The 16,342-nt window shown below is 34.1% G+C and overlaps 1 protein-coding gene across 3 annotated transcripts; it reads left to right on the forward strand.

Annotated features, from left to right (window-relative positions):
* Positions 1-1,574: 1,574 nt before the first annotated feature.
* Positions 1,575-15,311, forward strand: LOC110655333 (uncharacterized). 3 transcript variants are annotated; one of them, XM_021811608.2, is made up of 14 exons: positions 1,575-1,706; positions 2,130-3,255; positions 3,405-4,137; positions 5,345-5,840; positions 6,606-6,757; positions 6,830-10,213; positions 10,317-10,529; positions 11,342-11,545; positions 11,654-11,857; positions 12,677-12,832; positions 13,139-13,489; positions 13,828-14,248; positions 14,396-14,480; positions 15,051-15,311. In XM_021811608.2, exons 1-14 carry the CDS (start codon positions 1,637-1,639, stop codon positions 15,256-15,258), a joined length of 7,803 nt encoding a protein of 2,600 aa, XP_021667300.2. In that variant the 5' UTR covers positions 1,575-1,636; the 3' UTR covers positions 15,259-15,311. The 3 variants fall into 3 exon arrangements, with proteins under 3 accessions (XP_021667300.2, XP_021667302.2, XP_021667303.2); XM_021811610.2 differs by lacking the exon at positions 14,396-14,480; XM_021811611.2 differs by lacking the exon at positions 1,575-1,706 and having other exon boundaries at positions 3,101-3,255; positions 3,428-4,137.
* Positions 15,312-16,342: the final 1,031 nt, after the last annotated feature.

Consider the following 16,342-nt stretch of genomic DNA (forward strand, 5'->3'; position numbering starts at 1 on the left):
GAAAAAAAAAAAAAAAAACCTTTAAACCTCGATGTAGAGACAGGGATGGAAGAAGGTGGCCAAACTACACTAGTACGAAAACAAATTGGGTTAAGCTGTATGGTGGGATCAACAAAGGGATTTTCTTTATGGAGGGCTAAAAGAAGGGGTATATGGGGGAATGGGGACTCCTTGAAATGAAGTTTTTGTTAGGAATTTGATCAATGGCACTTCTGATTACTGATCACTGTCCTCAAAATGAGGACAAAGGAGCTCATATCAAATTCTTGTGTCTCCCATTTTTCAAGGAAACCTTTAGGGACCATCTCAGCTCATCATGCCTTAAGGACCACCTATCCCCAGGTTTAGTCCTCTTTTCCCTCCCCACCTAGCCTAGCGAGTTCTCCATTGATTTCCTTTGTTGATACTCTAATTGTGTCTCGTGGCAGGTCTACGTGATATTAAAGATTGAAAAATTCTTGTAGGCACCAAATTGTATATACACTTTAAATAAATAATAATTTTAATTAAATTTAATATAATTTGATATTTATAAATTAATTGAGTGTTCCTTCAAAAATTTTATTTGCCCCATAAACCAATGTTTTTACTTGAATCCAATTGTTATTATTTTTTATTTATTTCTTTTTTTATTATTAGTATGTCTTCTTTGAATTACACTTAGGTAATATTTGGTATAAATAAATTCTACAAAATTTTATTAAATTTATTTATAAATCTAAAATTTTAGTATCTATTTTAAGTAAAAATTCATTTAAAATTTTTAATAATCAATTTCATGAAATTTATTATAACTAAACCAAATTCTATAAAAAAATTAATAGAATTTACAAATGAATTTTAAATTTAAAATTATATATATTTAAAGTGATAAAATTATTCTTTTATTATGCATCATTTTATTTTATTTTATTTATTTCAAACACAAAATTTATTTCATTTAAAATGAATTTCATATTTAATATAAAATATACCAAATAAAATTTTTTTTATAAATAAATTATAAAATATAATTCATTTATAAATAAAATAAATTTTATCATATAATTAAACCAAAAAGGATTTTAATAGTCTGAATTTAGCACTTGCATATATTATTATCATTAATTTAATTATTGGGTTAAAAGTTTACTAATTGAGTATATATGGATACATTTTAACCAAACTTTTATTTTCACCTTTATTATTGTGTATTTATATTTCATTAAGGAAGAAGAAGAATACAAACTTTCAAATACAAGTTGGAGGATTTTAACTAAAAAAAAAAATCCAACTAATTTAATTTATTTCTTAATTTGATATTTCACTTAAATCAATTTGATTTAAAGAAGTCTAATTGTTAGATATATCATAGCATTAAAAATAGTATTTTTTTATATATAATAAAATAATTTTTATATAATTAGATTTTATTTTTAGAGTGGAGTATATGTACACCAAATATACCTGTTAATCTCTCCACTTCGAAATATTCACGTGCAACGTAGTAGGTTTTTTGTATTTGCAATGCCCACGTGTCGTGATTTTATTTGTTATTCATGCCAACTAAGATTCTGACAGTGAATTGAGTATTCATCATTTAATTCATTTGTCAAAACCCTTCTTTAAACCCTAGACTCTGGAGACACGCCTATACATGCCCCGAAAGGAGGAGTTCTCTTCAGTGGGGATGGATGACCAGACTTCAGCCTCCGACGACGACCTAGGTGTGTAATTCTAATTACGCGTCTCTTTTACTAGAAACTTCTACTGATTGGGTGCCCAGAAAATTCAGGAAATACAAAATTTGAAGTTCGTTAAATTTGTGCTTGATATTGCTTTTCTGATTCCAATATTTATTTTCTGTTGAGAGAATTTATAAATGAATTGGTGTTTTGTGATGCTAATTTGATAAAAGGCTGTAAGAAGCATAATTTTTTTTGGCAACCTTTTAGGTGTATACATCTTTGTTTTTTCTTTCAATGGCCAGAAAAAAAGGATATATTTATCGCACTTGGCCTTATGAATTGGAAGCTTTTAATAATTTTATGTTTTCTCCTGCCTTAGCCTCTCCGAGTAGCATCATATTATTTGCCTGGCCAGTAACAGAAGTAGGAATTTACTTATATTTTTGCATTGTCAAATTGCAGTTTTGAAGGAAGAGGAGGATAATGAAGTGGAGGCGAGGGAAGCTACAAATCTAGTTTTTAAAGCGACCTATGAAGCTAAACTTAGGGAACTCTTACATAAGATCAATTCATTTGAGATTAAGTTATGTTCCGATGCTACAAAGGAGTTTGTTAAGCTGCTCAAAGGTAATTCTGGTGGTGAATTGCTCCGACTATATGTACAGTCAACTTCAAATTTCTCAGAACTTGTGGGAGCTTTGAAGCTTCGAGAGGGGAAACCTGGAATGTCTTATATTTTATCATTAATATCTGTGATTCTTAGTCATCCTGATGGAAAATACAAGCCAAATGATAAAGAGAGAATTGCTATAAGTGTGGTTCTTGATAAGTTTGCTCGATCTTTTATTGAGGAAAAGTTTGAAGTTGTATATAAGGAGTTGAATAGTAAAGAAGGAAAGTGCCAAAATGCAGCTCTTTTGCTAATGGCTTCAATTGTTAGGCGTGGGTCAGGTTTGGCTTCTGAGGTTGCTAAGAAGTTTGATTTCAAACTTCAGGCATTCTCCAAACTTGCAGAGTATAAACTCAGGCAGAATAACAAAAAAAGGAAGCACTCCACTAGAAGGGCTTTTGTTGAATTTGCAATGTCGTTTTTGGAGGTGGGGAAGCCAGGATTACTGAGGTGGATCCTACAGCAGAGAGAAATGTTCTCTGGTGTTCTTCGTGGGCTTGAGAATGATGACAATGAGACTGTTATTTTTGTGTTGTCCACATTGCGGGATAAGATTCTCACTGAACAGTCATTGGTTTCCCCAGCTCTTAGAAGCGTTCTCTTTGGGAGTGTTGTTTTGGAACAGTTAGTTGGCATTTCAGGAATGCGAAATGGACCCTCTGCAGAGTTGGCACACAATGTGCTACTTATGGTTTGTACTGATCCTTGCAATGGATTGATGCCGGATTTCAAGAGACGCCCAACTCCATTAAGGGGTAATCCAAAGAGACTTTTGGAGCTCATGAAGAAGCTAAAGGCAACAGAGATCGACAATCACAGAGACTTGCTTTTAGCTATTGTTAGGGGTAGTCTGTCCTTTGGCTCAGCATATATGGAGGAGTTCCCCTACAACCTTGAAGATTATGCATCTCCTAGCTGGTCAGATTTCTGTATATTTATGCATACGCAAACACCAAGTAGTCTTTGATTCGATTGTATTCTTTCATCATCATCTTTCATGATGATGATGATCATCATCATTATTATTATTATTATTATTATTATTATTATAACTGAAGCACTTGCAGGTTTTCTTCTGTTTCTCTGGCAGCAAATTTGGTTTCCTCAATGGCTGTTGGCGATCCTTTTGGTTTCATTGATTTTCAGTCTAATGATCCACCTTGTTGTAATAGTGTGCATGTGCAGAATATCATGACTATTATTTCTTCTCGTCCATTGAGCCGATCGGTAATAAATAAGGGATTACTTCACTTAGATTTTCTTGTGAAGAATGGAACTTTAAGACTTCTTTTGGAGGCTCTGAAGTTGTTGGATTCATTCTTAAGGGCTACAAGCCTGTCTTGTACTAGGAAACAAAGGATACGAAAGTGGGCAGTTCTTAAGCAGGAAATCTGGAATGAAATTCGAACTCTGCTTCCTGATCCACAAGTTTTGCTCTCTCTACTTTCTCCTTTAAGTAGCCTTGCCAGGTCTGACAAGTCATGCTTGAAAAGAACAGCAGATAAAGAAATTTCTCTTCTTTGTTGCAAGAGAAGAAAGAAATTGAAAAGAAAAGCTACAATTGAGGATACTGATATTATTATAGGTGGGATAAATTCACTTCCGGACATTGCATTGGCTGAGGATGATGAAAATGTTGTGGAATCACAAATACCACATGCATCGGATGGTACAATGGATTTTATGAATGTTATATCAGAATTGTGGGGTTCTGACTTATGTTCTGTGCCTGACACTACATTAAAGGATGCAGAGATACTCTTCCAGTCTAAGCTTCTTGATGCTCTAAAAATATATCTTGTAAGTTTCAAATTTTTAAATCTCGTCTGATTTCTTATCCTATCAGGGCCATCTGTTTAAATGAAGCAGGATTGTTTTAGGTGAATGTAGGTTTAACTAAGTTGCGTTTCTTAAATGTCTTGGTTTTTCTATTGCTGTAAGCTCTGTTGGTTTGGTCCGTGGATTGCAGGTTTTCTGAAGCTATCGAGCCTATAATATATGCAAGTATTGATGGTAACACACACACACACACACAAGTTGCAGGATCACACTAGAGATCTTGCCATACATCTGAAAGCGTATGCTTCTTGCTAAATCCAATTAAAATTTGTGTTGGTTTTTGTTTGAATTTGAGATTCTTTATGGCCAGTGGAAGGTAAAATTGAAACCAGTTTCTTAAATCAGACTAAATTGCCAATATTAAAGGGTGATCAGAATTTAAAAAATATTCTAAGATATGAATGTTTGGTCATTGGGCCTTTTGAATATGAAATAAATATATTTCTTCAAGACAAAAAGTATTCTGTGAGTGATATCTTACTTGAAGATGTAAATAATTCATGTTTCAATTTTATGTGCGGGACATGTTTTGGCATTGATATGCTTTTTGTCTTACTGAATTCAGCCCCTTATACGGGTTAGGCTCTTGGTATCTGAATTGGTGCCTTAACTGTTTTGAATTGGTATTGTTAATAATTTTTTTTTGCTAACGTCTTTTGTTTGTTCAGCCCTTGTAAGTTTGTTTCACTTGTTTGTGGTGAATTCTTTTCCTTTGGTTGTCATGTAGCACGCTTAATTCTGATGTTGATACCTGTTTTCATTGCCAAATGCCTATAGGGCATATAAATTGAAATTCCACTGACTTGCCCTCCAGTTTCTTAGTGTATGGCACAGGTTTATTTGGAGAATGTAAAGATGTGTCACATCACAGGCACCCACCTTGAGCTGCCTATCTCTAATTTTCTGCTATATATGAGCTATTTTGTAATTCTATTTTCAATAATTCTTATATTACATCACTTTGTCCTTGTTTATCTGTTAGATTGATGGACCTTTTGCTGAAAATCCTGTTATCATACTGCAACAAATGAAAGTTATTATTACTGGATATCTCACAGGGGATTAATGGATTTGGATAGGGATACCATTTTGACTCTGTAAATTTTGTAGTTAGATAACTGCTCCTAGTTATTAAGTCTTACAGTAGATTTTATTTTATCTCTTACAGCTGATAATGCCCACTGCTTTGGAGGGATCATTTGATTTTTTTATGAATCTTCACAACAATCCTTCAGAATTGCCATTTAATATCCTTTACTCCCTGTTGCCTCTTCTAGTTGAGTACATTAGATGGTCTCCAGGGAGTGAAATTACCGTCAGAACTCCACCACTGATGTATAAGCATCTGCAGCCATTTCTTAATTTGCTAATCTTTTCACCAAGTGGTGGCATAAAGGCTCAAGCATACAAGTTGACACAGGCAGCCATGTCAAGTACTGGTGCATTTGACAGAAACTTAAATGAAATAGTTGCATGGATCTTATTTTTACCGGGTTACAGTGTAGTTAAATTATCTGTTGAGATCATTGGAACAGAAGTGCTGCAGAACTTGTCAACAGCTGCCATCTCATTTTTATGTGATGCCATTTCTACCATTGGGAATAATTTATTTAGATACTGGGATGCAGTTAGGAACCATACTTACCATTTAAATGAATTTAAAGGTAATTGGTATGCTTTCTTTCTCTTTACCTTAAATTTCCAAGTCTTGTTTTTGTGTTGATTTTGCACTTTTGAGGTAAAACTATCATATAATTGTGCTTCCCATTCTTTTTGGCATTTCTACTCAGCCTCATTCCCTATCTAGTTGGGTCTTGACCACTTCACCTCCTTCCTTTTCTGCACCTTTCTCTGGTTTTTTCCTCCTTCCTTTGGATGAAATTTGTGGTTGATAGTTTTGGGTGGGTAAGTGGATTTCGCGGCCCGCCCATGGGGGGGGGGGGGTGGGGGTGGGTGGGGCGGGCGGCACGGCGGGGAATGTGACCTACATCTTTTTGGAGATTACTTGAAGGATTGTCTGACACCATTATAAAACTAGGTGCAGTGCCAAGTCAAGCGTGTGTGAGGCCTAGATTATCTTATTCATCTTCTTGTCCTCTTATGTAGCCCATCTCAAACCTTTCTTCAACTCATAGACTGCCATTTCCTAACCACAAGCTTTTCTTGGATAGCTAATTTTTTCTTATCCATTGAATCAATTACAGTAGGGCCATTGAATCTCAACCTTAGGAACAACCACTTTTACTTTTTGCCTTACTGTTCTATCGAATTACTAATTCTATTTGATGCCTAGAGATTGGCTTTTGTTTTTCTGTTTGTTATTCTACTAGATTGAATGAGACAGCTGTCAAGCTCTTTATGATCTTCCAGAACAATTATGACAAATGATGAGACATTTTTTCTGAATGTCTCCTCTTTCCCTTGCACAGATGTTTCACCTGAATTCAGTCCTCTCGTCATATGTGTCTTACAGAAGTGTATGAGGTTACTCAGTTCTGAATCTGGAACCTTTTCATTGCTGGAGAAGTCAATGATATCTGTGTATGTGTGCAATACATTGAAATATCTATTGCAAACTCAGGTAAATTTTTTGTGGTTTAACTTATAATTGCAATTTTTTTGTACATGATGTGATGAGACATAAATTTTTCAGGTAGATGCAAGGTTGTTAGCTGCTTTGATTAGATCAGTTTTGTCTGAGGGACTTCAGGATCAATGTTCTGTGGAGTGGCAGCCATTGAAAAATTTATTGCTCTTTTCAGAGAGTATATTGCATCAAAAGGCCTTCTGTTTTTTTCTCATTGATGAAAAAGATGTGCCTGTTGATAGTTCTTTTGTGAGAGCACTTGGTGAAGTAAGAAAAATCTTAGAAAGTGGGCATAGTGGGGAAATAGCTGTAATAATGAAAGACTTTTTTTCTGCAATTATGTGTACAACTTCAGATGGGCTACTAATGAACTTTCCTACAGTTATGACTATTTCTCAGCATCTTCATATTCCTCTGCCATTCTTATCCTCAGTATTTTTTCACAAGCAAAATTTTCTTGCTGGTGTTTTGAAGTTATGGCCGCAAGTGTTCTTTCCTGGTCTAGAAAAGGCTGTTTCTATGATTGATCCTCAAGGTGTAAACGATGATGTTTTTGCTCAAGAAACAATACTTGATGTGGATTTTGATGCCAGTGAATTTGCAGCTGCTGTTGCATTTGGTCTCTTTCTGAGGCAGGCACCTTTTCATGTGCTTTTTCCTGCAATAATAAGCAGTGATGGTCCTTGTTTATCAGAGTCTTCAAAGATAAAAGATGTACTTATGGCTAAACTATCTGAGTGCACAAGTGAATTTGTAGTTTCCTACTTGCGCCTTCTTCTATTTTGGTTTTATCAGATACAATTGTCATATAGAATAAAACCATTGCCGATATTGAGAGAATTTGCTGAGATATGCTATGTTCTTTTGAAGCACATGCTTGCTCAACTATCGGCTTTTAAGCCTGATTCAGAGGATCCTCCTTTGGCCAAAATGATACAAGAAGTGGCTGAAATCATCTTTTGTCATCCTGCCGTGAAAGCATCTTTGACATATCCTTTGAGCTGTGATCAGAATTTGGCTAACGATGATTTTTCAGAAGGAAACTCTAGGGACAATTTACAGGCTTTTCTTAGTTTTTCTCAGCAGAGAATTCATCCAATAGATCATCATGTCTTGGATATGTTGACAACAACTTTTGACTACTTATTATCTTCTTTTACTGGGAAACATTGTCTACTCAAAGTTGAAGATGGTGTGAGCAAGCAACTTGTGAAGGCTTTCAAAATCCCGATACAGAAGATATATCTGAAACTGAAGGACAAGTTTGACCTGTGCATTAGGACTGAAGATTATTTGCCCCTTCTCCTTCCATTTTATGCTTTGCATGCTTTAATGCAGTTTACTTCTCCGTTTGAACTTTTTGATTTAGTGCTTTGGATATTTGATAGATTTGAATTGAATGGTTTGACTAATCAGAAATCCTGTATGACATTTGCTTTTTCTATTGCATTTTGTATTGCTGGTGATGCTTTCAAAATGTTATCTATTTATTTGCAGCGGCCTGTAACAGCAAGAGCACTGTTTTATACCTTTTGGGAAATGGAAAAAAAGATATTGGATATTAACCTTATTGAGGAAATCTATTTTAAAATATGCAAGTTTGCCACCAATTTGAAAGTGGATTTTGCATATAGTTGTTTGCTGGAAGCTGTCAGTGCTGTCTACAGGCAGAAGTACATGCAGTGTGATTTACTCGATGCCTTAAGCTTGGTGTTATCAAGGGTTATTATTAGCACTCCTGTAGAAATTCTTTCTCACTGCATTTATGGCGCAAGCAAGACAAAAGCTAAGTTGTTGTCTCTTCTTGTTGACATAAGCCCCCTGCATCTGTCAGTCTTTGGGTACTTATTCTTAGAAATTTTGAATGAAAAAGTCCATCTTAAGGGCAACAAGGTGGAAGAGGCCTGTGAAACATCGCTTTCAGATGAGGACTTCATGTTGCTGTTGCCGTCCGCATTTTCATACTTGACTACAGTTTTCATGAAATTTGAAAAGCAGTTCTACAAGCAGTTTACTAGCATACCTTCATTTTATTCAAAAATACTATTAAGCGGCTTCCATAATTGGAAGAGCTTTGTATCTGGATATGTATTTCAGGAAAATTATGATGAGTTCCTCCCCTCATCTATTGAAGAACTTGTCAATCTGGTGGATGCTAGCCTTCTTGGAAAGGCAATTAAGATGTTACAATGCCACTTTGCCTTCAGTGGAGGCATGAAAATGAAGGAGAGATTGAAGATGTTCAGTTCCATTCTCACCTGTTCTGATGCACATGATCAGCTGCTAGACTGTGATGTTGATGAAACGGAATTTTATTCACTCAGCCAGTCACTAAACCTTATCAACAGGGTTGTTGCAAAAATTTCATTGTGCCGAATGATGTTATTTCCAGTCGATAATCACATACTGTCTCCAAAAGAAGCAGATGGGAACTCAAAATCGATCTCATTGGACATGTTGTCTAATAAAGAGGGTCAATCAAGAATGCTGTTTATAAAGATTTTGGTCAGTACTTGGCGATGTTTGGTTAAGAAATTCCCGTCAGTCTCCAATGGTTCCAGAGGAGAAAAGAGCTCCGGTTGTTTACAGTTGTTCAGATACTTGGAATTGTTCATTTTGAGAACCGTTCTTGAATTAACCACAGAGATGCGTGGTGATCTTGTCCATTTGCAAGCCATTCCTTTTCTTGAACAATTGATGAGATCATCTCTTCTCTTTAGGTTTGAGGATCCCACAACATTGGATGTTCTTCGTAGTATCCTAACTTTGCTGTCAGAGGGAAAATTTTCATCTGCTCTGTATATTCGGCTGCTTCTTGCCCATTCTCAGTTTGAGTCTACCATTTGCTCTTTTACAGAATCTCATAGTTCTCAGAGTGGTGCTCTTTTTAAGCCTATGCCCAGCATTCTGAGATCACTTGACATCACCCATCCAAACAGCAACAATGATCTGCAAACAACTAAGCCTCATTTGAAGCAGTTGGAAATTGTTAAGTTACTTAGGACACTCATTCAGTTGAAGCCTGAGTTGTCTGGTGGTTCTTCTGGAAAAGAAAGTGGAATAAATCTTAAAGAACTGCATTTATTGCTTTTGTCTTCTTACGGTGCAACTCTGAGTGAAATTGACTTGGAGATATACAATCTAATGCAAGAGATTGAATCTATCGATAAGTCAGTCTCTGAAGATCTTTCTGAAATGGATTACCTGTGGGGAAGTGCTGCTTTGAAAATAAGAAATGAACGAGCTTTGGACCAGGATCTATCTTCCAATATTATGACTGATACAGAAGCATTTGAAGAACATAGAAGAAGTCAATTTAGGGAAATCCTTCCTATTGATCCCAAGAAGTGTTTGGCAACAGTTCTTCATTTTCCCTATGACAGAATTGCAAGTGATGGGGGATTATTGTTAAGTAGGTTTGAACCAGAGAATCTGAAGACTATGCATGTGGTATGATCTGAACTGCTTTGGCTTTATTATCTGAATTTTTTGCTTTTGAGTTTACATTTTTGTTGTAGGTCTGAGGCATTTTACATCCTCATATGATATGCAGAAATATTCTCCTCCTGTTGACAAAATACAACGATATGATCCTATTTTCATCCTTCGTTTCTCAATTCATATTCTGTCCATGGGTTATATTGAACCTGTGGAATTTGCTGGTTTGGGCTTGCTTGCTGTTGCATTTGTGAGCATTTCTTCACCTGATGTTGGGATGAGAAAGTTGGGTTATGAATCTCTTGGGAGGTATAAGAATGCATTAGAGGTAAAGTTGTCCCGTTGCTGTTTCTGGTTCATGGCAAGTCTCTACATCCTTCTGTGAGCTCATATGAGAGAGCTTGTATGTCCATTGGGGAATGTCTTTGCTGTATGTTGTCATGCATGCGTGTGTATATTTTTAAGCTAGGCTTTTCTATCGGTTGATGTTTAATAGTTCAGTTAAATTTGTGATGGCATGCTGTTCAGGTTATGATGATGGGTTACTTATTTTAGATATCTACTTTGCAATGCAAAAAACTAAAAAATGTTTTCTTATAGTGTTTAGCTCATCATATAAGTAGATTTCCCACACTTCTCTATTTAATGCACAACAGAATATTAAGTGCATTAGCTAGGAACTTATTACTTATGGTGTCAAGTCATTACCATACTAATGTAGAGCAAATAAAAACAAAGAACAAAATAAGAACTGATCCTTAGAAAGGAGAACTAATACTCAACAATTTTATTAATCTCAATAATAATCATAGTCTAAAGTTACTGAATAATAGAAAATTAGCTCTATTGATAGAGTTACAGCTCTAATCAAATTAGGATTGGGAAACCCTATTCATGTCTAATTAGGAATACTAAACTAATTAAATTCCTAAATAAATTAATTCTTAAATATTATGATAATAGTAATAGACTTCCTAAATAAATGAAATACTAATTTCCTAATTTTACATGGAATTTGATTCCTAAATTGTATTAGGATTTTCATCTCCCATTCTGCATTACATACTTTCATCTTGCTCATAGGTGTGTATGGTTTTCATTCAATTCTCATTTAATTTATTGTTCAAATTATCTATAAAGGGATGCCAAAAGAAAAAGGATATAATGCGGCTTCGTCTTCTGTTGACATACATGCAAAATGGAATCAAAGAGCCATGGCAGAAAATTCCTTCCATCCTAGCACTTTTTGCTGCAGAGTCTTCTTTGATACTGTTGGATCCTTCAAATGATCATTATACAACCTTAAGTAAGCATTTGATGCATTCTTCCAAGGTGAACATGAAGGTATATGTTTTATGAGAAAAAAAATTTCCCCCATCTTTTATATATTTTTCTTTGTTTTTTAACTTGCATTATAGATGGATCATTTGTTTCCTCCATTTGATTTTGCAGTGCATACCATTGTTTCATACTTTGTTCCAGAGTAATTCTGTTAACTTCAGAGCAGAGAGGCTGTGGATTCTTCGTCTTGCATGTGCTGGACTGAATTTAAATGATGATGCTGAAATATTTATCAATAATTCCATTCTTGAGACCCTACTGAGTTTTTATGCTACACCTCTTGCAGATAATGAGTCAAAGGAACTGATACTTCAGGTGATTTGTATGCATCCTGACTAAAATTCTGTCTCGTTTCTTTGATATTTTGTTGCATAGTCCTTTCATTTATGTAAAAAATGTTGACCAATACATGCTTAAGAAGCAAACATTTGGAATTATATAAAGATATTGTACAATATACTATCAGGTGGCCAATTTTGGTATTTTGAAATATTAATGAATTCTGCAAAATTTTAATATTTCTAGAGATTGTTTGTTTGTCAACTACATATTTCTTTTATTGACTAGTTTGGAATTTATTCCACAAACTGAAATATGGACTTTTCCTGAAAGGCATAAGAACACAAATATAGCTAAAGTCTTGACATACTCCTTATCGAACTGTTTTTGGCTCTTTGCAATTTCTATTAATGAAAACACCAGGTTTATTTTCTATTTTAATTTACTGATTGACAATTGATAAAATATGTTATTAACTCAGTTTTTTTTTTATTGATTTTTTGTTTAATTCTGGAGGAATGTGTCTCCATAGCTGACTACTTTTATGCAATAGATTTCCATGTCTAGATACTTCAATGTTCTTTTGTTTTAATCACCATGTTGTACTACACAGTTGATAAAAAGATATGGATGACTTCATTTAGGTCCTAATTGTTGTTACAATGTGAAAATCAATGGTACGCACATTGAGTAAAACCTTGATTGAATGGAATAACAAATTGAGTTTTATGCAGTGGATGCTTTCTGAATATTTTTTAACCTGTTGAGATGTAGAACCTTTGCTTGATTTACATTCTTTCTGTTGTTTGGATGAAGAAAAATTATGATATTATAGTGTCCTCATTTGCTTTGCAGGTAGTGAAGAAGTCAGTCAAACTGCATAGAATGACTTATCATCTAGTTGAAGACTGTGGCCTGTTTCCATGGTTATCATATATAATCTCGATCTCCAGTGGGCTGTTAGATGAAAAGAACAGTTTTTCTACACTGCAGTTGGTTGTGGCCGTAAAGGTAGTTGCTAGTTTTCTTATCTTCTTGTTTGGACCTTATTGTTTGTCGTGTGAAGTTTTCTGTTCCATAACCTATATCATTTTTGTTCCTCAGGAATCTCATCATTAAGGTATCCCTGTTTCACAAAATTAATGCCATAGATAAGATTTTTGCAGATACAGCCCTTGACCTGCATTAGCTAGAGAATAATTGTGTGCATTAGCCATTATTCTAGGTTATATAAGCACATGTACTATATGCTCTGTGTGTAAGTTATGATAGAGAATAAATGCATTATTTCTAACTTCACTTTTTAATTCCTTTTAGGTTGCATCTGATATTATTTCATTCAGAGACATCAACCAGTGGTTGCAAGACTGTGCTCTTGAGCAGCTAATGGAACTTTCATCTAATCTGTACAAACTCCTAGTTGGTGGCTTGGAGTTGATAAAGGAAAATGTTTCATTGATTGATTCAATTCTACAGATAATGACGTTAACATTGAAGATATCGCAGAAAAGGAAGATTTATCAACCTCATTTTACTTTATCGATGGAGGGTTTATTTCGAATATATCAGACTCTAGATGCATGTGATACTTCAAGATCTAGTTCAAATGCAGAGTTTGGGCTTCAAACCATACTTATGAGCACACCTCCAGTTGACATTTTTTACATGGTCTCTCTCTTTCTCTCCATAAATTTACATGCACTTGATGGTCTGAAATGCACATGTAGGTAGCTGAAAACTTAGAAAGAGGAAAACAAGATAGAAGTAGGTTTTATGATAATTTAGCTACAGTTCTTGGAAAAAAAAAAAAGAGAACAAAAAAAGCAGGTCAGTAGTGCCTGTTTAATGGCTTGCAATCAGGATTGTCCGAAAGTGGATTTATTAGATGTAAATCAATCTATGCATTTCCCATTTTAGTTCAATTTTTATATATTGCTATGCAAAATCTGACATTTACCTTATGCTTGTTCTGTTTAAGTAAATCTTCTGTTAAATGTGTTTTGCAGAATAAGGAAAAGCTTTCAGGTTTCCTTATGTGGGCACTTTCTACTGCCTTGAAGTCTGATTCGCTGAAAATATTTCACCATAAAGTCAGTCTGATGATCATCTCAGAGGAAACACCATCCGATGAGACTTTGATCTCAAAACTCTTACGTTGGCTTGTTGCTGCTGTCATTCTTGGGAAGCTTTATTGGAAGCTTAATGATGTAAATTCCAAATATTCAGAAAAATCAAGCTCAAAATCGTTGCAGTCCTTTCTGGAATATGTAGAAATGGCACACGGAGGAAGGAACAACTGTAAATTTGACTGTGAAGAGGTATTAGCTGCGACAATAATTTTCCTTCAACAGCTTATTGGTTCAAATAGCAGAGTGCTTTCTTCAGTTGTTTCTGCACTATGTCTTTGTGGTCCTTTCAAACATTCAGGTATGCTAGTTTAATTGTTTTCTTTTACTTGTCTGTTTGTATGCTAGCTTCTTCGACCTGGAAGTTATCTTAATTCTCTTTTGTTTTGGACAATTAAGTTTTCATCAACATTCATCTATATATTTATTTATGTTGAATCTGGATCAGATTTCATGCATGATAATGGAACTGCTATGGTATCACTGTTGTCAAAAGTTCGTTGCCCCACTGAAGCCAATCCTGAATGGAGATGGTAATATAATTTTCCTTGCTGCTCTTCCCCCTCCCTTTGCTTATGAGTTGATCTCTTTTGTGCAAAGTAGATGGCTCCCTAGTATGGATTGATAATTTTTGCATGAGTGGATGCAGACTCTTTAACCAATATTATATCAGCATGTTAACCTGAAGTAAATGTTTAGTTGGTCACTTCAAGTGAGAAAAATGAATGCATAATTTGATCAGAAACTTGTGTTTGCTCTTTGGAATCAGACTGCTGATATTTTCTCATGTATCACGGAAAACTTAATCTTATTTATTTTTGTTTCTTAAGATTGAATGAATTTTCAAATTTTGATGAATATATTTGTGGTGAAAAGTACAAAGATGAGTCAGAAATTTACTTCTTGTGAGAGCTGTCTTGTAACCTTGTAGACGGAAAAGATGTTTATCTTTTATATGATATCTAGTTACTATTCTGCAATTTCTAGATGTCCCTGTTAAAGGGGGAAAAAAAATCCACTGAATTTTTGGCCTGATGAACAAAAAAGATATGATATTTGGGTGTTTCAGGAAACTAAATTGCTCCTCCATGTTATTTATGCAGGTCATTCTACCAACCTTGGAGGGATCGTTCATTAGAAATGACTGATATAGAGAAGATGGATGAGCATAATGCTTGTCAATCTCTGATGGTGATAATGTCAAATGTTCATGGAAAGAAACCATTAGATTCAGAAGTTTTGTCATGTCAAGTTATAGGAAATACTAATGTCTTCGAATGGGAGAGAAGTATTATTGAGAAGCCTAACTGAGGCAAATATAATTCACTTTCAAAAGTAAATGCAGTCAAAATTTTGTGAGTCAATCTTGTGCAAATCATTTTTTTTTGTTTAATTATTCGGCTAATTAGATTGCAAAGAAAATTAATAAACACCGAGTGGAATTTTCACTGATTGAGAACTTGAAATAAGTTTGCTCTGATTGCTAAAATTGTTGGAGGTTTTCTATAGTTACCTTCCATTATGTGATAGTCTACTGTGGTTTTATTCAGTCCCAATTGGACTGAACTTGTGCACCGTACGCGTCCCTTGGCAATAAATGAAACGCAAGTTAATAGAAAAACCTGGTATGCGAGTTTATATAAAAAAAGAAAAACTTGCATTATCAAATTCTCTTTCGAATATTATTCTTTTTAATAATTTTTATTATAAATATGATAAATATCATAATTAACAAATAAAATTTAAATTTAAAATTTTTCTATTTCTTATGATTTCTTTGAAAGTTTAGTCCTTTCTTTTATCCATAAACTGAAGTTTCTTAATGATACACAATTTATTTTCTACTTTTTTAACGCTTTCTTTAAAAGTTTAGCCCTCTGTTTTATCCAGGAACTTAGGTATGCTAATGAATCACAATTTAACTATAAAATTATGAATTTTCAGTATAATTTTAAACTTTTCTTATTGCACTTTTTTTTTAATTTTTTTATCGAAGTTATTACAATTTAATCTCTAACATTCTACAATAGATTACATAATATTTTTCTCTACAGGTTACATTTTTCAATAATAATAATAATAATAATAGCAGTAGCGTAGTCTTAGTTTCTTTTTGTCATTAACCCAAAAAGTAAGATTTCAAAAGAAGGTAATGTGGATTGTCATAAAGCTCGTAGGAGTGTTCTAAAATTTGGATCAATCTGAGGGATCGTATCGATTTTTTTATTGAATTTGATGAAAAGTTAATCCCAAAAAAATTGAATGATTTAATGGTTAAATTACTAACTCTTTGACCCAATATCCTATTTGTCCGGGCTGATTTGAATTTTTTTTTTAAATTAAAAATTTATATTTAGTCATTTATATTTAAATATTTTATATCAATTTTAAACTT

Source organism: Hevea brasiliensis, chromosome 15, assembly GCF_030052815.1.
Source record: "Hevea brasiliensis isolate MT/VB/25A 57/8 chromosome 15, ASM3005281v1, whole genome shotgun sequence".
NCBI classification, from domain to species: domain Eukaryota; kingdom Viridiplantae; phylum Streptophyta; class Magnoliopsida; order Malpighiales; family Euphorbiaceae; genus Hevea; species Hevea brasiliensis.